This window comes from Fringilla coelebs, assembly GCF_963513975.1.
Source record: "Fringilla coelebs genome assembly, chromosome: 1".
Lineage (NCBI taxonomy): Eukaryota > Metazoa > Chordata > Aves > Passeriformes > Fringillidae > Fringilla > Fringilla coelebs.
Window position 1 is genome coordinate 123,111,433 of NC_140028.1, and position 24,329 is coordinate 123,135,761.

General features: G+C 39.0%; 1 protein-coding gene across 4 annotated transcripts in view; it reads right to left on the reverse strand.

The window, feature by feature from the left end:
* HDAC9 (histone deacetylase 9) overlaps window positions 1–24,329 on the reverse strand; it is a 458,294-nt gene that overhangs the window by 225,366 nt on the left and 208,599 nt on the right. Inside the window, exons 4-6 of one of the 4 annotated variants that reach the window (XM_084203797.1) lie at window positions 5,157–5,398; window positions 4,073–4,214; window positions 1,880–2,006 (exon numbers count right to left, since the gene is read on the reverse strand). In XM_084203797.1, coding sequence (XP_084059923.1) covers window positions 1,880–2,006; window positions 4,073–4,214; window positions 5,157–5,398 — 511 coding nt within the window. Of the gene's footprint in view, window positions 1–1,879; window positions 2,007–4,072; window positions 4,224–5,156; window positions 5,399–24,329 lie in introns of all 4 variants that reach the window. The other 3 variants (XM_084203796.1, XM_084203795.1, XM_084203794.1) reach the window with 3 other exon arrangements.

Sequence of the window (24,329 nt, forward strand, 5' to 3'; positions counted from 1 at the left end):
TGTCACTGAGGTGACCAGCAGTAACTATCCACACATGTTGTACCCGTCTCAGCTGTGTTTATGTTCTTGTTCGTCTAAGCGTGCACAAACCACAGGCTCATGGAACCAATTTCACTCTTACAGTAAGTTATGGAACTCCTTGGGATTCCCAAAAATGCATTTTTTTGCACTCATTACAGAAGTCACATAGGATAAGATTCATGTTGATCTACAGGCAGGGTCTGTCTCCAGTTTGGGGAATTGACCATTTCAGGTGGTTGCTTTTTAATTTGAATCAGCTGACACACAGCAAAAGCCACTTATGGCTTGTTTATCACGTACAAATAGATGTATATTGATCGAGGCTTCTCTATCAAAATGTGGGGGATTTTCAGGTCAGGAGGGCTTGTATAAAATAACCAGAAATACTGACCTATTATCTCTTGGATACCCCCTTCCCCCAAATTATTTAGTGGACAACGTAAATGAAACCTTGACTTTAAGTTCGATTTGTAAATTTAGTGAGCACGCCACTCTGCAGCACATAGCACTTTTGTCAGCAGAGAAGCTTCAAGCTGAAGAGTGTTTTCTGACAACTGCTGTATTAAAGAAATATTGTGGGCAGAGATTTCTGAACAGCCACATAGAAATTGCATCATGTGGCTCAGAAACAGGGGTTGGGTCTTTTGTTTTTTGGAAAGGGGGGGGAGGATTGCTAGATTTTTTTTATCTCGAGAGGGAGAGAGGAAAAGGAGAAAAACTTTCAAACTTCGTGTTTATCTAAACATTATTTTACTTGGCCTTTTACAGACTCTGCTTGTCTTTCCAACACAGTGTGGTTAGTCAATAATATGTCTCTGTCATGAGAGGAAGTACTACTTTCTGTAGTGTAGCAGAAGGCATCCTCTGCAGAGCTCCTCATACTCAGTCATCTGAGGTTCAGATTACTAGTGCAGAAATCTTACATATTCAAGAGACTTTTAGGCATCATTTGGAAGGAAAAAAATAATTAATTACTCTATCTCCACCAAACACAATATAACTATACATTAAATTATTTTACCGAAATGCCCTGGTTAGCTCAGAATGCAAACTCCAAGGGCCAACCTTCAGCAATCCTTTTTAAATAGAACAAGTAAAAGATGGAAATCTAGTGTACCATATGCACTTCTGCTTGTCCTATTGAAGGTCAATGTGGGCATGACATTGAAGTCTTTCGGAAACACAGACAGTTCATTTTGTTGGATTCATTTATGTGGGGAATAAAAACTGCAAAACTGTAAACTCTTAACATGTCAATAGACCAATGGAAGGATTCAACAAAATCACTTGCTTCCATGGTCTAAGCAGATTCTTGTCAAGGCCAAGTTATCATAAGAATATGCAGTCCGGATACTAAAATCCATGAGTCAGGAAAGCTAAATAGCAACAGTCTTTCTCAAAATCCTTGTGAATTACTAACACCATTCAAGCAACTTCACTGGAAGCAAAGCAGCATCTCTTCAAGAGGAAATGTTTTGTGATTGATTCAAAATCCAAGTAAGACAAACACAAAGTTGTTCTAACTGCAAAAAAAAAAAAAGATACTTGGAAAAATGACAGGTATGGTTGTAAAATTTGTGATAGCAACAGCTATAGATGCTACAGATGAAGCAGCTGAAATAAAAACAATTATACAGATTTTTGAAAGAGTCTTGTTCTGTTTAGTTCTCATCACTGAACACCAAATACTCCTCAGTTCCACCAGAAATATTACACTTCTGGCTTTTTGCTAATCTTTGGGGTTGAACTGCTGCCTTGCTCTGGAGGCAGACTCTCAACACCCCTGCTGGAAAAGCATTCTGCCAAGTTTTAGCTGATACTTCAACGAGACAAGGAAGCAGCTTAATACTGAACATACGTGTACCAGAGCTTGGGGTGACGGCTCATGGAATGATTCTTCCCATTTGCTGGAGAGTCTTTTGTAGCTGATTTACTTAACAGGAACTCTTGAAGTTTCTGCTTCACTTCTGTACTGGCCACTGCCCCTAAGAAACACAGAGTTAAATGCATCTTATCTTTACTTTAAAAAAACTACCTTTTTAAAGAAAACAAACCCCAAAACAGAGTCTGTGCCTTATTGCTGGAAGTTTTGTAAACTATAAACTAACTATTGGTGGAAAAAGTCAGAATGAGATAACATTTGGATTAAATGCTTGTCTGTGGAAGCCTGAAGCTGGCCATGACCCAAAAATCCAGTGAAGTCATAAGGAATATTTCAACAGTAGATGAGGCCATTTATCCAGGGCCAGATGTATCTAAAGAATTTAAATTATTTCCTGATAGTTTCCAACAATCCGAATACAAAACCAACAATAGAACTAAAAAGACAGTAACAAAAGGTCAGTTTGAGTTTTTAGTAATGAATGTTTTTTCTTTTAGTAAAGTACCAGCAGTAACACAGCAAAATTGTCCTCTGAACACTGTCTTGGTTATAAACAGAACACTGCAGAAAGAGCCAGCAGTGAGTCTTTTAACTGGAGCCCCTTAAGAGCCTCCACGTGCAAAGTCTGGAAGACAGGAGACACTGCATTTTGACCTCTCCTGGTGGCCAGCTCAATAGAGAACAAAAAGTAGAGCGTGTCATTGTAAGGTTAAACTGCCAATTCAAGCTTGCAGCATGGGACATCATAGCCAAAATAGTGTTCATTGAGGAAAAAAAAGGTATGAAAACAAAAAATATTTTGGTTTTCCATAATCATTGACAAATAAAAGGGATAAAACCTCATTTCTTTCAAAGGTGCAGCACTAAGGCATATTTGATACTCTAAGTATTTGGCTACCCAACCCTGACACACCACAGCTGAGATGCTGAGCATGTCCCTTGTGACCCACTGCCCACAAAATACCTCTACTACTGCTCTGCTTCATGCTCCAATTCCCCTGCCCACACCTCCCTTCCCTCCTCTACTCATTAAAAAGATCATCACCACCAAGAAACTCTGGGGTTGGGGCTGGAGGGGTCACAAGATTCTTGGCTGGCTGTTACATCCTGAACAGCCACCCAGCAAGCTCAAATTGAGATGAGAACCACTGAGGTCACATCTCTGCTCTTCCTCTGGCAGGAGCACTAATAAAGCCTAACTTCATATGGAGGCTGACTTTTTTATACTGCTTAGAGGAACCTTTTGTTCCTGCAGTTTCCACACCCTCACATTTCTAGGCCAATAAGATGGAAATTTTTTTACGGGCTCATTGTTCTTCAAAGTACTAGGAGCACCATGGACACCTTAATTTCTAAAGCCTACAACATGGTACACCTACAGCTGTTGAAGTGATATTTTTTTCCACCCAAGGAAAAAAAGCTCTTTTCTGCTTCAGTCTTTGTCAGTCAATTCTTGCACTCATTTAGTAGGGCAAGTAACAGTGTCTGTTTGTGGCAGCTTCATTTTGAATATCTTCATACTGTACTTCAACCTGATTTTCCAACTGACCTCACTAAAGTGAATTATTTGTATCTGTCTCCCTCTAGTGAGCACCAAATCCTAACAAACCTTTATAGTTATTTTCTTTATAGCTATATGTAAGCTAGAAAAAACTCTTGGTTACACCTCAAGGAATGTCATTAAGAACAAACGCAAGACAATTTGAAAAAGTCCTAGCAAACTATTTAGAAGTTTTATCCTAAGATATTCTTAAATATTTCATTTTATTTTCAGTCTTGAAACAAATCTCAGCAACTAATTTAAGTTTTGCTGTTCTGTAGCGCTTTCTGTATTGAGAAATAAGTTCTTCAGAAAGTGTGAAGTTTTATGCTTTCAAATTTTCTCATTATTTTATACAAAGAGCTTGACTCTTGAGATGCATATCTCCAAGTCTGTCAAGCTGTGCTTTCCTGCAGCCTTCCAAGTCTGCACACAAACCAGAAATGTGTTTCTGTGGGTGCAGTGGGTGGCCCTGCCCTTCTCAAAGCACAGTCTTGACTTCTCGACCCGCGTATTTCACACAGGAATATGCTTCCTTCAGGTTCCTGTTCATAGTTCATTTTGGCTGGGAGAATGCAGAGGGGAATAGATTCATTTCTTATTAGGATTCATGCTACATTGGCTCTTACTCTCTCGTCCTCTTTCTTTGCCTCGGAGGGGAGGAAGCTGCTGCTCCCTGCGATGCCTCTCCAGTTCCTGCTCTTGTCTTTGCTGCTCCAGTTTCTGCTCTTTCTCAAGGAGTTCTTGCTGTTGTTTAATGGCTAGTAGTTCCTGTTGTAACTTGCACAGAACAAAAAGACATGAGAAAGTGCAGTTTGCAATGTTTTCTAGGTCAGTCCAGGTTAAAACCACCCCCCTGAGTAACAGAGGATCAGTGCTTGCTTTTATGCTTACACTTCTTTTCATCTTTTAACTGACTTTTAAGCAGCATAGTGCATTACTGGCTGTCACCAAATTGAACTCTAGTGTCAGGTAGCAGCCTGCTGCTCTGGTTTCACTTCTTTCTCTTTTGGCAAAGATGACTGGAAACTTCACATTGTTCTTTGCCTGTGCATCACCTAACTCTGGTTGCTGTGCTCTGCTGCATTTGTCAGCTCTGTCAAGTGGAAGTTTAGCACAGCAGCACAATGGCAAATAGATAAAGGAGAAAAAAAGAAATGAAAGGCAAGATCATAAATTCCCAGTCAAAATCCATTATAGCAATCCCGCCATAGTGCATGCAATCCCATAAATCATTTTCTTTTTGTATTATATGAGCAGCTCAGAGAAGAGTGAAAACACAGCACTATCAGGGTCTGCCTCCATTTTACAAATGCAAATATTATGCACTTGCCTATCAATTTGATTTGTGGTCACAAACTCAAACAGTAGCCCAAAAAAGCAGTCTTTTAACGTACTGAAAACAGTTTATACCAAAAACCCAGCCATACTGAAGTCCAGCTGGAAATCCAGGTTGTAAAATAGGTAGTTCAATCCTTTGTGGATGTGGTGGCTTCATGAGCTCAATGATTCTCACAGTATTGCCTCTGCTGCGCACAACTCACTGCCAGAAGTTTTGCTCTAAAAGGCTTTTATCACGCCAACACAGAGAAAAGAGCACTCAAACACCATCTCCCAGTCACAGCAAACCTTTCAGGCATGCTCCCTTTCTGTGTCTGCTTAAGCATATTGACTCTGCAGATCAAGTAAGGGATAAATGAAAAATGTTGCTACCTTAATGTGCTCCTGGAGCTGGGCCTGATGCTGGCGGGTCAGGTTTTCATGCTGCTTCTGGAACTCTGCAATGAGCAGTTGTTTCTGAATCTGCTGCTGCTGCTGGATCAGGAGCAGCTCCTGCTGCAGCTGCTTTTCGCGCATAATGGGGTCCACCATGGGAACCATCATCCTGACATCCGTCCGCAAGTCTAGCGGCGAGATCGGCTCCAGGCCCACGGGAACCTCCGACTTCACATCCACTGGGGGAAGAGAACAACAAAACGGAGACACGTTAAATATGACAGGAGAAGGAGAAGAGAGAGCACTCCTACAGGGAAATGTTCCACTCAAAGACTGTTTCCATCTCCAGTCCTTTCAAAACATTTAATGCAATCTATGCTGTATGCAATCTTCAGCCCTTCCTTTCCATTCTCTGCAAAAATACTCCCAGATTAATATTCTGCTAAACAGGTTAATACACCACACAGGTTCTACAACCAGATCATAGCTCAGTGGAGAAATATTTAGTGAAAATCTCCTAGGCACTATTGATGCTACACAATAAACACTCCCGGCACTTGCTCAGCATAAGATGAAGGCCCTGCACTGCAAGAGATTTTGCAAAGCTAGTATGTAGATTTTTCTGAGGATACTGTTACACATGAAAAGCTACTCAGTGCTACATGACTACTGCATATAAATATACCTGGAAAACACAGAGGAATACCATATAACGTGGGAAAAAAAATTGACACATATATAGCACACTATATATGGCCTGTAAGAAAATTAATTACTTCAATTTATTGTAGCGATGCTATGAATTCTTAATCCAGCATAAAACTACTTAATGGAAGATCCTGTATTTTCTATCTCGTAATTTAAATCAAAGGGACTAAAAGGCAGCACAACAGAGAGATTTGATCACTTTCATTACAACTTGTAAAGCTCTGGTTTTCACATCAAGTGACGAGAGTGAGTGTAACTCTATCTATTTCAAAAGAACAAAAGACTAACAAGCAGCATTTCTACACCAGGAAAGTAAATAGCAGCTGAAGGTCTCTGCTAAAGCCCAGCAGTTCTGATTCCATCCGCAAGAGGACAGTGAAACACAAACACATTCACTCTAGTTCCTATTCCTTCACTATCTTCATTGGAAAATAAGATTATTAACTGAAAACAAACATGCTGTCGGGAATTACTCGGGAACAAGATTTTAAGCATATTTTCTCCTTTTTCTCTGCTGCAGCTGTATTTGTTTCCAAGGAGAAAACCAAAATGAAACAGAAAGATTCCAGTAAGCAGAGACAGCAAAACTGAAGCAGTAAAAGCTGAAACTGCAGCAAATGGAGAGGACTGGATTCTAACTGTATGATCATTAGTAAAATGATATATCAGTAAAAGATTTTATAAAAGTAAGGGAAAAGGCATCAAATCTTTTCTACTGATCACACTTTTTTTCTTCTCAAAATTCTGAAAACATAATTTTCTGTGCCTTTTTTTTTTTTAATCCTAATAACTGTGATTGTAAACCTTGCAGCATAATTTGGCTTCTTAACCCACTATCCCAACAGAACGATTGTGTCTAAGTGCTTACTTTTGTTCTGAGACTAATCACTAAATTATAAAAAATCACCTTAAACTTACAAAAACTACTCTTGATTATAAATAATTGCCACCGACCAAGAGAAAGGGACAGGCAAACCCCCAGCCTTTCATCCCATTTATTCAGCAGCAATCCACATTCCATTTGTCTAGACTAAATATAGCCGCGTTTATACAAGAAATCAATAGTGCTTGCAGAGAGCAGAGCAAAGACATGAATATTTCATCAAACCCAGAGAGAAATGGCAATCAGCAAACTGACAGCAAACCGTGTAGGCTGACTGGCCCGCCAGATAAGTATCCTGTACTTGGACAATGGCTCATTGCCTGCAAGTCACAATCTTATCATCAGCACTCTTCTATTTTTAACATTAATTGCATTGTAGGTGACAAAGGTTTATCATGTTTAAAGGGGAGAGATGGATTTTCTTACATCTTCTGTGACAGGATAATAAGCCTCACTAGGAGCAGTAACTGGAGCTCAGCAAACCCCGCAGGGTCCGGTTCACAACGGTGTTTGCAAACTGAGCCCCGCGGGGCTCGGTTCACAACAGTCTTTGCAAACTGAACCCTGCAGCTTATTTTGCAGATACTAGCTGAAAATCAACCCCTACAGATCTGCACGGTGATTCAGGCTGATTAAACTTCCCATCTTGGACCAGCACTGCATTTCTTTATTTTCAGAGAACGTAGCATGAAGGGAGGCCTTCAGAGTTTTTTAACAATAGAAATTTCCTTTCACTATTAGTAAAATCTGCAACTGAAACCAGGTTCAGTTTGGTAAGCTACACATTTTCTAGAATTTTCACACACTCAAATAATAATTTTAGCACTGGAATATCTACTTCATCAAGTTGACCTTAACCTCATTCCTTAATGGGAGAAAACAAATATTAGGGTAGTTCTAGACTTGAATCCATAGAAATAAATATATAACATTTGATATAATTTCAGTGCCAATGCTCACCAAAAAATAAAGACAAATATTATTTCCTGGCATAAATATTGCTAACAGTAAAGTTATCACCAATACTTCTAATAACTGCTGACATAGCAAATATTAACTTTTTGGGGTAATTACTGTCTTAAAACTGAACTAAGTAATAGTCAACCTCATCAATGAAATTATTCTAAACACGTAACTATAAGATCACCAATCAAACTGAATGGTTTGCTACTGTTTCCCAGTCCTAATGCCACAGGCCCTTTACATTCATACTTGTTACCAGCTGACAGGAAAGACACAAGGCAGCTCCGTGGAGCTACATCAGTGTGAAAAATGTGTAATGGAGCAGAGAATCAGAATCAGCATCTTTAAAAGCTTTGACTTTTAGCTGTAGCATCTTCCCTCCACCACCACATCATTGCAGCTTGAAGACTCTGGAGAGCAAAGGTTGATGCAGAATGCTTACTCTCATTGGGGCTTTTTATGTTTTTTAACCCTCTCTACACAAATACATATATATATTCTGCAGGTAAAAAATTAATGTCCTAATCAGTGCCCTCAACTTCAAACATCACAAGGAGCAGCAGAATCTAAGCAACAGGATTCATAAAAATATTAGACAAAGGAGGAAAGGGATTGATAATGAAAGCAAATATTAATCAGAGTTTGGTAAAGGCTAACTTCACTTATTCTTCAGGATTTTCATGTCACCAATGGAGTAAAGCTGTAGCAGGCACGGTTCAGACCCTGTCCTCAACTCTGTCCACTGCAGCCCTCAGCAGATCCTTCCCAACAGCTCTGCCAACTACATAGCAAGCTTGGGATTCCTCTCTAAGGTTAAATAAAGACAAACTCTCTGAGCTCAAGTCAGCTGCGGTGAATACAACAGTAGGCTGCAGAATATTAACTAAAAACGTTACTGAAAGTTCAGTGATTCCAGGAAATATGCCAAAATTTGAGTAGAAAAATATTTAATTTTCAGTTACAACACATTGCAAAAGGCATATGTATTTATTTTTCCTATAAATACTCAATTGCCTTTATCTTGAATCATAACAACAAAAATAGTCTCAGAAGAGTGTCCATATCAATTATATTCCATAGATGGCACTTCCCACAGGGCTTTTGAAATTCTGTGGAAAGAAAATAAGACACTTGAAAAATGGCATGCTTGTTGAGTGATTTAGATGCTTGGAGCATGAGTAAAAAGAGGTAAAGGAACTTGGTTCAACCCTCAGGCTTTGCATTTTGAAACCATTCCTTACAATAGGAACACTGAACAACTATTAAGTCTTCCACTAAGAGATGGCATTTCGATCTCTGTTCCTGGTGAGTGGTTTCAATTTCTGGTGTATTAGGAACACAAACCTTTCAAATCACAAATGCTAAAGGAAAACATCAGAAAATAAAGTTGTCCACTTTCTCACCACCACCTCCCAAGATGGCAATCGTCCTTTTTTTTTGTTGGCAGCTACCTTTCTTGGGAAACATTTCTGCCACCTTTAAATCCAGCAACTGAAACAAGGAATGCTGTCATCAGCTGAACAGTTGTCATTCCTGATTTGAGATGCAATCAAGGAGAATTCTAGTAGACTTGCTTATAAACCATCCTGTCTAGTACATTCATGATTCTTACATAAGAGGAACTGTGCAGACTGCTGGGACTGCAGGGATCCAAGTCAACCTTTTCCCAAAGGAATGTCTCAGTTACACTGTTGGGCTGGGACAGTAAAAAAGGCTGGAGATAGGAACAGGGCATAAAAGCTGACGAGCCTCCTTCTCCTGCCTAGGTTGTTCAAGGCAGACTTACACAGAAGAAGCAGTTAAAGTTTATAAAGTAAACAAGGAGGACTACAGAAGTTGGAACCCTAAAATAAAACTACATCTGACAAAAGACAGATGACAGTTTTCTCCAACCAGCAGTATTAGGTAATAAAAACTTATTCCTGAAAACACACAAAACCCAAGTAAAATCTAGAAGAACCAGTATGAAAAGAAATGGCCACACTTTATCCCAGACAGTAACTTGGTGAAGTATTACAAGGAAAAGAGAGTTTATACCAGTGCTATTCTTTTGAACTATGTTCTATGAAAAAGAGCCCAAAGTTATTATTAACTTGTACAGTACTTTTCATAGTTCATATGTTTTTCATAAAATGAAAAAAAAAAAAAAAAAAAACAGAATAATTTTGCACATTTTAGTGTAAAGGAAACTGGCTCCATTTGGCCGCTTCATACAAAGAAAATAAAAACACTTTTTGCAGAATTAACTATCAGTCAGTCATGACATAATCAGAGCACTAAGGAATTTATAGAAAAGAGCCCTAAATGCCAAGAAGAGAGGAAGATTCACCCCCTCACCAATAAAGATAATACTTAAAATTTACTCTACAATTTAAACCCAGAATTTCTTTAACCAGATTTATGTGCCAACTCATTCAGGACTTGAAAAGCACTGGTACCTGAAAAGCTATAACAGTGTCTTTGAAACAGACTGAAAAAAATCTTTGAAAAGACTGAAAAGATGAAACACCATAGGAAGCTGAAAGTTGCAGGAATAAGGAACAGAGAGTAAGAGGGAAATTTTGGCAGCCATGTGAACCACAAAGTAACTGGCAGGAGATGGGACAGAGAAGGACTAGCCAGGCAATAAGACACAAGCAGAGGATGAAACACAGGAAAAGGAGTTAAATTTCTGCTCTGAGAAGCTGCATTAGAGGGACACTGCTCACTCTGTAATATAAGAGCAGCCCTGGCACAGTGATAAGGTGGCAGTGAGGCCACAGTGTAAATAAGGAGCAAACACAGGAGCGACGTGGCCGTGGTGAGGATGCTGGGAAATTAGGCGAGCAAAGTGGTTTTGAATAGCCATGACTAAAGAGGACTGAGACTGGCATGAACACTGCCACTGAACAGCAACTGTTCAGTGTTCAAGAGTGCAGAAAATGTCCTGATCTGGAGCCTGTTCCCTGGAGGAGAGGTGGCTGGCAGCTTCCTGGGGGAAGCGGGGCCCCAGCAAGACCCGCGAGGCAGATGGCGGGAGCGAGAAGCTGAAATGTTAAGAATAACTAGTGACATCAGAAGTACAAGTCAGATGATCAATAAACTGTGAAAGGTTAGGTTACCTCCCATGGGATGCTTTTATCATTTCAGTTCTGGTATCTAAAGTCTTGTACTTCAATTCTCAGCTGGCATAATCTGTCATTCCTCTGTTAAGTTCAATATAGGCAAAGCTCCTTTATGCCACCTGAGAAGCTAGATGCAGAGCCTCTCTCAAGAGAACAGGGATGAAAGAAGACAGCCTTCAGAGCATCTCATTTTAGCATGAGGACAATTGCATCCAGATTTAGGATGACACTTATAGAACTTTTTTTTGCAATATATAAAATCAGCAGTTTCTTTCTCCACTCACTCAATTATGCTGGAGAATGCATCAAACTGAAAAAAAAGTGTCACCTAGATTTCACTAAATGTTATTAAATATTTTTGATTCATTATATATCCTCAATCTTAGACTGGATTTTGGTTGTCATGGGCAAGGAAAGCAGAAAAACTGCAAATGAAAATTGAAAATTGCTTCCAAAGCTAGCCCAAAAACTTTTTTTTGAGTATGTAACTCAACAGTTGAGTTTTGCAGTTTTAAGACTTCTTCACTTGGAAAAGAAAAAATGCAAGACATTAAGACACATTTCAGAACAGAAATAGTATTTTCCAGAGTTATTTTCTTAGATTATCTCTCAAGAGTCAGTAATTATTTTAAAAAGTACTATCACTGAATGAGAAGTATAAGTGAACTGTCAAACTTGATGAGGCACTCAATTCAGTTTATAGTATTAAGGAGAAGTGCAATAAATTAAACTTGAAAAGTATTCCCCTTTGTTCAAAAAAAAAAAGGAATCTTATCATGATTATACCTTTTTCCTATTTCTTTTAAGTGTTTGCATACATGTCATAATGAGAAGTAAAATAAATGCTAACAGCGATCTGGGCTTTGATTTACCATACTCTTATTTCCCCAGGGCCTGGAAAGGAAGCTCAAACAACCACAAACTTCTAAAATATCAGTGAGAGGCCTTGAAATACCAACATTGAAGTTACAGTTAGCTGGCTTTTGTAAAAAATCAAAGGCTTTATTATATTGATTTACTAAAATCAAATTCCTTCTCTCCACACAGGCTTTTGAACCAAACACTTGTAACAAGCACAAACATAAATGCCATCCAATTTGTTGTCTCCAGAAAGTTTTTAAATGTGTTTGCCGTTTCTTCTAAACTGAATACATGAGTGAAAGTTCCACTTATGAGCTAGAGTTCATGCAAATATCAGGCCAACCACTTCTGTCACAGGAATAAAGGCAAATGTGCCCAGTAAATCACATCAGAACATGAAAGACTTTTAAATTCAAACCTGGGATGATCTGTTATCAAGAAATCCAAGCTGAGCTATATTTGGGTTTCTGAGTTACTTTATTTATATTTCACCTAGAAGAACCCTTACATACACGTTTCTCTACCCCCATCAGCACACAGGCATATCTTCACTTTCCAGAAAAAGACTTTTTGATAAAAGGAACATGAATACCCTAAATTCTAGATACTACTGCTGCAGGCAAGATAAAAACAGGGCAAAGATAAATGCACATATAGCTAAAATGTAGAATTTCTATTTAACTTTATTCTCAGTTCCAAAATCTGTGATACACTGATAATTCCATTAGATAATGATAATAAATCAGTGTTAGTTATGGCATCAGGTTAACCAGTTAGACACTAATGTGCCCTCTGCATGGTAACCACAAACAAAAAAAAAAAGTCAGGGAAGAATGTAAAACAGCATTTTTTTGGCTGTGGATCTTCTGTGCAAAAATCAGTGCCACTGCCAGTGAGAACCCTGTGAAGATGACAGCTCAGGTTCAATTTGGCAGCACCACTTGCTGGTTAAAGAACTATGTAGGTACAATGTCTCCAAGTCAGCAAGTACCAGCTTATCAGTATCTTCCAGTCACTTCAATAGAAATTTAAAATTAAGAAAGCATGTGTGACATAACTGTGTCTGTGCACTTGCATACATACATAATTCTGGCATCATATCCTGAAATGCTAAGAAAAATCATGGAGCACACATGATACAAAAGGTTCCTCTCACCTCCCTTTTAAAAACACGTAAAATGATTGATGTCACACCCACATGAGAAAGGCAACATGTTTTCAATTGTATCAGTATCATTCCAGGTAAAAAGGCAGTGTTCCAAGCCCCCAAGCCATCCCCCCAGGGATGACTGAAAGGGCACCATGGAGGGTTCTAGAGACCTGCAGTCTTTGCCTCATCACTGATCTGGAGGCAATATGAGGCTCTACAAAGGGTAGCAAATACATCCAGAACTTAGGATTTCACTTACTTTTCTTTCATCTCTTCTCCACCCGTGATTGCTGCAGGCACATTTGTGACATTGTTGAGTTTGCACTTGCTGAATAATTCACAGCAGTGGGGCTACCACTATTCTAATCTCAGGGTGGTGACAGAGAGAGAGGAGAGGGGGGGAAAAAGTTCTTCCTTGAAGTGAGGCTATCAAAACAGCTACCATTTGGGCATGCCAGCAGGTATGTCCTGAAGTATCGTAGGGCAGCATGCTCCAAGCAAGTAAGACAGTGGGTGGAGGTTTGCTGAACAAGTATCCCCAAATAGCACTGCTATTTCAGGGGTGTGACAGCCAGGGCTCCAAACAAAACCCTTGGAAGGCAAGATGTAGGGCAAATCTTTCAAGGAACTGTTGGCAACTTTGGTTTTTTTAGGAAAAAAGATGACTGACCCCCAAAAATGCGTTGAAAACAGTACCTTCCTTTTGTTGTTGTTGTTGTTGTGGAAGTATGTGCTCCCCAAAACACTACAATAATTAGGGGTTTGGTTTTTCTCATTTTTAACGCATAGCAAAATCTAGCATTTACACATAACTTCTTAGGCTTACAACCTATTATACCCAGGAAATCAAGAAAGACCTCATATTATTCTAATGTTTCTTATAAATATTTATGGAACATCCTGATCTTGGACAAGCATTGGCCTTAAAATGGGGTTGATCCCAAGCACAGAAACAGGGAGGACTGAACAGAAACCTCCCCCGGAGGAGGGGGAAGAACCCAACACAAGGATATTAATGCCTTTTAAAGAATCCTTCTAATGAGATAGTAAATGTCATGCCAGTTGGAAAGTGGCAACACCAGTATTACTTACAGTCCCAGCTCAGAAATAAAGCCCTTACATATTCTATGCGGAATTAACAGTTGCAGATATTTATTAGCAAAGATGCATCTGTTTGTATTACACAGTTTTTCCTACTCTGCTCCCCTTTGCACCACATTGCCTTGAACTGCAGCACACTTAGGGGACTCTGTCTCCCTCTGCTCACATAAAACACCAAGCATATTTGCACAGGGACTGAAATAAAATTAATAGATAGCATTGAATTGCTGGCCTGCTGTTTTTCAGAAGTCTGCCTGCTGGATTAGTGATACCCAGCAGCAGAAGAGTTGACACCATGCACAGAGAAAACACTGCTGGTACAGCAGGGAAAGTGAATGGCCAAGATACAGTGCCAGTGGTGATGCAAAGCAAAGGAAAGGTGGGGTTTATTAGATGCTGGCATTCAGTCAGGAGTGTCAGAATGTGGAAAGTAGAAACAATGCTAATACAGCTGATGGGAACATTAGGCAGCAGTCAAGCCCCAAAGCTGGATAGATAATGACATTGGTAGGCAGAGAAGACAGGCTGCTCTACAGAAAGTTAAGGAGGAGTTACTGAGGAAAGTCCCTCTCAGCTTGATGAGAGGGGTGTGAAGGTTTTAAAGGTCTTCATCCAATTTATCTTCTGCTGCAGACACAGTGTCTTTCACGAAACAACTTTGACTACCATGCAGATGGCCTCGTTTCCATTACTGAGACCTTATATAAGGCAGGCACTCCTCTAAAAGAGATTACATAAAATATATGAACAGCATTATGAACTCACAAGCAAGGAAATGCCAGTCTTCTAGGATGCTTTCTCATATTTTTGTCCCATTAACATGAAGACAGTTGTGGTTCTGTAGAGTAGAGATCCAAACCATAATCTTTTGCAGTAAGGAATCACAAAAAGTCTCTTAAATATTTTGCCATTTGAGATTTGGGGCAATTACTTGAAAAACAGAGACAGACTCTCAGGTTCAGAGCTGCAATCCAAATATTGAAGAATTATTCCTTTTATAATAAAAGGGTGTCTTGGCAAAGATAAACTCTTAGATGTTTACTTTTAAAATCAAATAATGTTCTCAAGCTGAAAAAAATCCCAAGCTAGGTATAAAAGCTTGTTCAGGTAAGTGTGTGACACATTTAGCATCATTACTATTACACTACTTATCTAAATTGCATCTTTCCAATTTTTTTCACTTTTCCCCACAAAAAATTATGCCAAGCCTTTGTCCAAATCTGTGCTTACTTTCTTTTGACAGTCTACTTTGGTTTCTTGAAAAAGGACTGTAAATTTGTGCTTGAAATTCAAAACATAGCAATACCAACCTACTACTAATGCTGCACTGTATGAGAGCAAGTAAAACTATTTCTATGGCTATACATAATGATGTAACACTAAACTTAGAACATATTATTTGTGATTTGTGCTCTCCAGAATGGAGGGATCTCTGAAAGGCTCCCTTTGGAATGCAGATACTTGGTTTCAGCCACCAGAGGGAGTCAATTTGATGTTTCAGGACAAATAGAAAATCAGAATGAACAGAAAAAGCACCAATTAAATAATATCTGGACTATTTAGTCCAGATTTATATGGATACCAAAGATAATGAAAATAAAGTTTAATTGGGGTTCTTTTCAGTGAGATAAGAAAATCACCTTTGTCACTTCAAGCGCTCATTAACAAAATTCCTACTAGTATACTTTTTTATATGACTTCTGATAAAGAAAATTTTAAGGAATAAGAATATAATATTTTACATAAGAACAATACATTTCTATGCAAACTACTATGCTTTCTTAAGTTCAGGACACTATTGTATTCAAAAGTCTTTTTACCAGCTGTAAATGCAGTTTTTCTTTGGTTTATTTATGGTCCAGTCAACTCAATCAGTAAGTAGAGTTATGGATTTACTATGAGTAGTACAGGAAACAAACAGACATTTCTCCTCACTCTGACATACATTTGCCTTTGTGATCTTTAAGGACTGGAAAAGCAAACTATAGAAATTATTAAGATGACAGCAACTTTCTCAGTATATTAGCTGGAGATATTTTCTGTGATTATTCTAAATAAACACTGAAAAAAATAGTTCTGCATTCTGTAATATTCCAGACACTAATATAACACTTCTAAAAATTCATCTGGGATGTCAAAGAAACAACAGACATTGAAAATTTCTATGCAATTCTTATGCCACTTAGCAAGTGCAGTTCAGAAAACTGAAAAAGCCAAAAGTTATTACCCATATTTGGTTTTCCATGTTTCAGCATGTCCATTTTTCTTACTAGTGAGTTGTTTTTTTCTCTCTTCATGTCATCTGATGCGCAGAAAGTCAATGGGCATTTCTTCAGTTTCAAATGAGAGAGTCTTTCTCAAGTAAGTTTTGCAAGAAATTAAATTTCCTACTGAGAAGTCTACAAAAATCACTGGGAATTCTTCTCAAATTTCAAGCTCAAGTTTCAGAAACCCACAGATCAGGCTTGGAATAGGCACACTAGACTAATGGAGTCAAGCACCAGAAATTACTCCTCAAGAAACCCTCTGGGTCCCTTTGAGAATCTCAGCCTAATCATTTAAATAAATCCTAGTCATATGGAAACTCCCACCCCTCTTAACACATTAATCACTCAGAGCAGAAGTTCCCTCTCACCAGACCTAAGATGAACAACTCTCAGCACATTTAGTCCTGTTGACTGAGCTTTTGAACCTGGCTGGAAACATCATTACAAGATAAAATTGTGCAATACAAGAGGCAACTTGCAAGTAAGTGTTTAAGTTCTGCACTCTAAGCAGAACTTTTTTGTGGTAAATGAGATGCATTCTATGTTATGGAATGATTGCATCAGGCACTGCATATTAAGGACTGGGAGAAAAAGGCAGCACAACTAATTGAAGGTTTGCCATGGAAAAGCTCTATTACTAATTTTGAGGCAAAGCACTGAGAATAGGCTTGTTAACATAAAGAATTTGTTAATGTGTTCACTTTGACATGAAACAAACTGGAATCTAGTCTGAATCATCCTCATCAAGGTTCTACCCTCATCAAGGTCCTGTAGAAGGCTGCACTAGCAGCAGCATACCTTAATAAGTTCTTCTTTCAGAAAAATGTTTTTTCCTCAGAAATGTGAAAATTCTTCCCGACTGCTTCCCTTCTTATGGTTTTTATATTTGTGCCATGGACACTTATATCTTAGGGTTATGCTGCTAAGAAACAGGAGTTTATTTTGGCAAATGAGGTTATTTTCACTGATTTTTAGAGGTGCTTGTGTTTGGGCTTCTTCCCCTCAATTAGGATCTGGTAGTGCAGACCTGAACTGAAATTCATACACTATTAAGGATTTCCCAATAGCCATCCTCGGCCAAACACTCTCTCTGCTGACTGTAAAATTCAAGTAATTAAATGAATGTTGAGACCATGATAGCACCCACAAAGCATGTTACACACCACGTCCTAGGAACTGAAAGTGATTTACACACCCCATGAGGCTGACTTCCCCCTGCTCACCAGCACAAACCACCACGTCCCAGAACTAACACAAAATCTACACAACCACTAGCTACTCATGGACAGAAGCACTCTGCAGAACCTGCAGGAACAGCAGGGTCTGGACACAGCATAAGTAGGGAGAGAATGACCAAGTGTCAGCCCATGTGCAGGAAAGGATGTCTGGAAATGCAGCTGATGGAGATGACACCGATTTCACTCATTCCAAGTATGTCAGTGCTATTCTGTCAATTGAGAGCTATGCACCTGATGTAACACCTCAGAGAAAAGCTGATACCCAATGCTATTATCTTTCTCCCCAAATCAGAGTCCCAAAGTGACCAAAGAATGCTATTGGTTTAAAGAAAGCTAGCTTGTGCACCCATAAAATTCCATTTCATTTCCAATCACATCTACATCAGCCAGACAAAAAAAGAAAACTCAAGCTGCGAGTGAACACACATGTAAAACAGCTTCTGACCTTAACTGCCTTTTGAATACAGTTAAAATGAATGGTTCAACTTCCACACCGGAGATGACTAAAAAAATAGTGCATGATCTTTCTTAAAAAAATGCGAAACAACCAAATGTCACAGTCCATCATCATCTTTATTAATTCATTTCCAGAATATGTACCATCTTTTATAGAGTTTGCTCCACCTCATCTTAGAGGACATTCTGAGAGAGAGTCTTTTTCTGAAATAAACGTTATTTGGTTCTAAGAATTTGCACAATTCACTTCCTTAGCTCTTCCTTGACAATGTCTATTTAGAAGAGATCTATTTATTCCTCACCACATTTCACAGTTCCTGTTTCTAAATGAGAATCATATTAACAAAGGCTAGAAAGACACAAACATGACTAAAGAAACCAAGACTCTTTTTTCTAATGCAGGTACAGGGTTGTTTCTAGAGGGAAAAAAAATTCCAAAACCTTCAAAGATGGGCCTCAATGCAGTTTACCTTTCAAGACTTCCTGATCTTGCTGAAAAAGAGCAAAGTATAAAGGTGTTTAAAATAAAATCAGTAATTGTAGACAAATGTATTGCACTATAAATGGTTTCCAATTTATTGTTCATAAATAAAGGTCAAAACTGACCTTCTTCCAAGAAACAGATCTGTAACTATTTAATGATAAATGATTGTCTATTCACCATTATTGTCACATTGGATTACAAGCACTTCTTCCTTCCTGTAATACAGCAGACATCATGTTAAAGTAATTTCAAGATGATATATGGTATTTTCAAAAAAAAAAACCCAGCGGAGTGAAAGGAATCCACTTTCCACAAATTCACTCTGTGCACAGTTATTACTCTTGTCTCATTATTTTCTGCTTAAACTAAATTACCTATGTCCTCTTTCATACTGCAATATTTTCAGGGAAAAAACCTTCAAATGCATAGAAACCTGCTGAAAGAATATGAAGATCACAGCACAGACAGTAAAAAGAGCAATGGAACTGCGGAAAAAACTCCAGCCAAACACAACCATATTTAAGGAGATCATGTAGCGAAATTCAGATTTTTTTGTGTGTGCTTTGAACAGATGGTGTGTATTTGCTCCTTCCCATGCACTTTATAAGCTCTTCACCATCGTCTCCAGGTACTACTTTTGACTATGGAACATTTGCTAGTGCCTCCTCCTGCCGTGGAACTTCACTGGTAGGGTCATTGAAACGGGGGTCTACGTTGGCATGGGCAGAGTTGTTCTGATCCCTTCCCTGCGGTTTCCTTTCCCACAGTAGGCTACCCAATATTCCAAGGCACAGCCTGAATCAGTATGAACTTCCTGCAAAATTGCTGTGGCTCCATTCCTCAGCCCAAGGTAGGGCATCAGGGACTGACCACAGTCTCTTGAGTACAGATGTATCAACATGCTACTGGAGTTGCTGAGTAAAATGATTGATGCATTGAAATACCTGTATTTGCTACAGTTGTTCCTAACCATCTTCTTAGGCTTTTTGTAACCTGTAGCTTGCAATAAAAGATTAGAATAAAACACAACCCACAAAGGTTTCTTCTCAAAACACCACTGTGGCCACAACATGAACTCCATTGCATCCCTGTACGCCAATAAAGTGAGTAATCTACTTGAAAGTCATATTAATTGAAAAGTACCTTGAAAAAGGGAAACCCTTGACATTTTGTTCCATTTAGATTTTTTGTAAAACTACACACATTTTTATACTGATATTAATTTTAATATTAATGTTGTTTTGCTATTAAAACATGCTACAAACATTTTATTCAAACACTATAGAAGCACTGAGGTCTGTTATCATAAATCAATCAACGTAAAAAAAGCAACTAAGAAAAAAGTAATGTTGACTTCATTTCAAGTTTACATTTTCATTTTATATCTAAATATAAATATTTATATATACAAAGACAGCTAGACTAAGAAACAGACACTCTAGGGCCCTGTCAAGAGCTGCAAAATAAAGAACCATTTGGATCATACTAGAAAAGAGTATTTCTTCTTACATAATGTTCCAGCTAAGGGTTAGTATGGAAAGCTAGAGAAAAATGGTTTAAGTATAACCATTATTAAAACCCAAGAAGAGCTTAAAATTACACCTCAGGGAGCTAAGCTGCTTCACGCTGTGCATAAGCTGCACATCTCCTCTCGCAGCAGTTCCCGGCAGCCCTCCCAAGCAGGGTGCAGACTGTAACAGATCTGCTGCCATAATCCTCTCCCTGGAGGAAAGGAAGAGCTCCCTCCCCTTGCTTTAGGAAAGGAGATGAGACACGGGCTGAAGTCACTCTGAGAATGTGCTGTTTGAGCCTTAAAGTGACAGACACATGAGATACAGCCAGTGATAGGCCTGATTGCCTTAATAAACCAGTATTTATAATCAGAGTCCACGAGAAGCAAGTGCAAGAGCTGGGAAACAAGCAGGAGCTGAGTAAGCAGGGACTGGAAAGAATTATTTCTTCATGGATGAATATGAATCCTACACCCCACACTTAGCTAGTAAAACATAATCCTGTATTTAATACAATTAAGCCAATTAACACCATATGAACACTATTTAAAAACTTGTCTAGTTGGACAGTGCAGCGCCTTGGGAACAGCCTTCCTTCAGCAATAACAAAACCACTCTTACAATAAGCAGAACTTTTGCAGCAGAGGAGAACCACTAGAGAACGAAAAATAGCCCATGATAACTGATATTGGCAACTTCCAGCAGCAACCTTCCAGCCAGCTCACTGACCTCTCAAAGACAGCACCAACATGAAGCTAATAATCTTTAGCTAGTTTCAAACTAAGTAAAGAAAGCCATATGGCAAAAAAAAACCCAAAAAAACAACTCAGCCAGACAGCCACAGGGCTGCTAAACTGCTTTCCTGGGGCTGTCTGCCACTGGGGTTGTGCACTAGAGGCAATGGGGTGAGAAGGGGGTCTGCACTGCTAAACAAAGCTCAGCTCCCCCACTGACACACTGGTTTTCCTGCTGAACCCTCTTTTCTGCCATTCCCCTCTGGATGCAACATGGGGCAGAAACAGGTAAGGACAGACAGTGGAAACCACGCTCTTGGTCTTGCTAGGACTGCTTTTGGTCCCCTCCCTGGACTTTCCTGCTTACAGCTGGCTTTGTGGCACCAGCACACATAGTAAGACAGAGGAATGATCAAAATAATTTCTTCATTTCCTTTGTGATTCACATTGGCATACAGTAAAAACAATGAGGTGGAGAAGAAGGGAGCACGAGAACCTCATAGATTTTAATAAGACAGGATAATGAAAAAGGGTGCCAACTCCAGGTCTAAGGCTGGTAGCTCTAATGAACCTCTGCACCACGGTAGACCTTGAAGTCTGGGTCTGAACTGAAATAATCCATGTCTGCCAACTGTTTACCAATAGCCATGGCCTTGCTACCAATATCTTTCTGTTATGGCTTTTATGCATCTTTAAGGACAAGGAGTTTTAAGTCTCTCTTCAGTCTAAATATGTAACTAAGGATCACAAATAAATACCTGTTGCTTTCATTCTTACAGATTTGGCTAGCATCTTTTGGTCAACATCATCTGGCTGCTAAACCTTACCAGAGTACTCACCTGAACAACAGTTCTCTTAGCCCAACAGGAATTTCACATTATTTTGCTGATCCATAGATCAGCAAAAAAAAGCAGGCAATTTCAGAGATAAAACTTAAATGGGTGAAAAGGCACTGAGGGACATCATGCATTTAACCACACTGCATTAAAAAACAGATGTGCAGAGATCTGTAAGTTTTTAGAGTATTTACAGAGATAAAAAGCATTCAAAAGAAAATCTACGCCTTTCATGTTAATTCCTAACCTTTCTTCTGCCTCCTTTGACCCGTGCTGACAGCAGAGTCCTGCTTAGAGTCAGTCTGCCACTACTTTCCAGTCCATGGCAGTCCCCTAAAAGTAACGCTGCTCAGTATGCTCAGAAAAGGGGACTGGCATCACCACATGGCCAAGCTGGAGCCTCTTTGTGCTCTCCACACTCTTCAGGGACAGAGCAGGGAAAGACAGTGACAAATCTACAGGCAGAAGCCATTAGTTAGTCACACTGTGAGCACACTCTCCCTCATATGGACATTTTGCAATCTCTCTTATCTGGGCATGTATATTTGAGCACATACCTAATAAAACCTGATTGATTACGCTGGAAATCTCCCTGCTACTACATCTTAATATTTAGATTGATAAATAAGAATTTTCCACATCTTGAAATCGTCTTCTGAAATGTCTTCCTGGATTTTAAACTGCACCTTTCAACTCCCAGTTTAATCTATTAATGCATTAGCGCCGCATTTTTTGTGAGTATTGTGAAATCCTTTAGTCAGAAATGCGACAATGTGGTGTTATTTTTAACAGTCTTCTCCAATGCCACTTTCCCTTCTATAAACCACCATACAATTTGCTTTTCAGATCATATTAATTAATCCATCATTGGATTAAACTGCTATCATTTGTTATTTGTTATGCTGTTAGCAAACTGCTGGGTCTTACTAACTTCCATGCAGTTTGTGTACAATTTAATATCATCTCCACTACAAAATGCTTTCAAGGCTTAAAAAATAGTCTCTAATCTGGAAGTCCTGTTGCATGGCATGTTTAATTTATAAGCACTTTCATCTGCAGTCAGTATTTCCCTGCCACATTTTTGTTTGTTATTTTGATGGCAAACTACAGATAACAGACCAGTCAGCTCTACATGAAAGTAAAGACACAGAGCAGATAGCTTCTGGTTAGACAGCTATGCAAAAGACAGCAGAAGTTATGTACAATTCAGAGCACAACAGCTCTTTGTGGATAAATGATGAAAGATATGATTTCTTCCAGCGAGTGTAAGTATGCATAACAAATAACTGTACCACTGTTTGGTTTGTGGTTTTTTTAAGAATGTACCACAAAATATGGAGAAGCACACGGCTGGTATCTGCACTCTTTACTGACCATTTCAATAGTGTTTCTATAAATATGGCACAAGAGCAGCTATAGAGAAACAGATTTAAAAATAGGTCATAGGCATTAGGAGCAGATTATACTGTACAGGTGGGAAACAATGATTTCTGGCACAAATGCAGATTATGTCTGTGTTCAACATGTAGGAAGTCTCCATCAATACAAATCAGCTGCCACCAGTGCTGAATGAGCTCCTGTTAGTGCAGAGCACAGCATGAATCTTTGACACAGCTCTACTGCCTTCCTTGAGATATTTCTATCTCAAGGGAGTAAAAAGTCAGAAAACAGAAACATTTTTAATGTGGGTTGTGTGAATAGACCTGTGATGTGTGCCTATAATAAAAGAAGACTGCACATTCCTGATAACTACCGGTACTGGCTAAGAAACTACACAGGAAAGAGAGACTTGCTATTCCTAGAAATAGCTAGGGAAATTCAGGTATACAGTAAGGCAAATTTTCCAAGGGGAATCTTGTTTATCAATGTCAAAGAGCACAGTGTGGTTGGACACTCTTGAGAACCTTAATTGCACAGCTCTTCCTCACCTGTGTGGATTGGGATGGGCACCAGATAGCTTATGACCACCACTATGCACCAAAGACTGCCAACGGCTTTCCTAAAAAGCATAACAGAAGAACCATCCTGGCTGTCTGCCTCCTCCTGGGATTGATTCATCTTTTGGACACAGCATTCTCTGGTCCTTGTCTTGCCAGTTCTCTTTAAAGGAAACACTAAGATAGGAGAGTATGGTGCCAAACCAACCGCAGGAAAGCAGTCACATACTTGCCACACTTCTTACACATGGCGCTGTCTTTAATAGTTCGAAAGACCTTCATATGCTATGAAGTTCACTGTCTTGATAATCATGGAAAATATTACATATATCAAACCCTTGCTGCTCTCAGTCATAGGGTTCCAAAAGAGCAATTTTCCTTTGCAGTTAGTAAGTTATTCCTCATTCCTTCGGCTTTTGCTTTCTGTAAGGCAGAAAGAAAGGGGGAAGGGTAGAAAACCTGCACAAACAGTACTCTCCACCACTGCAATGTCCACTGTCCGATGTAGCATACATAGACAGACTTCTAGAGGAGAAACTGAAGCTCAGATTTGGACTCAGAGTATAATATAACTTCATTCCCCTTTGGTTTGTTTTTGTTTTGTTTTGCTTCGCTTTGTCAGGAAGAAAATAGGGAGAGAATATGCAGAGCATCAAGAAATCAGTGTTTTCCAGAGAACTAAATCTCAGTGGTTGTCTAATTTACACATAAAATTCCTAACAATCAGTTGAAATCTGTTCTAGATTGACTGATATCACAGATTCATATGAATTCACAGAACAGTCCCCATTAGACAAACCTCTTGAAAGAGTAAAAAGATTCTCCACATGGGTTTCAGTCACTGACCAAAATGCCACAGCCACAATCCTCAGCAGAAAACCATACAGGGGGATGAAGAAACAATAAATACTGCCAGAGATCAATTGCCAGTTGAAAA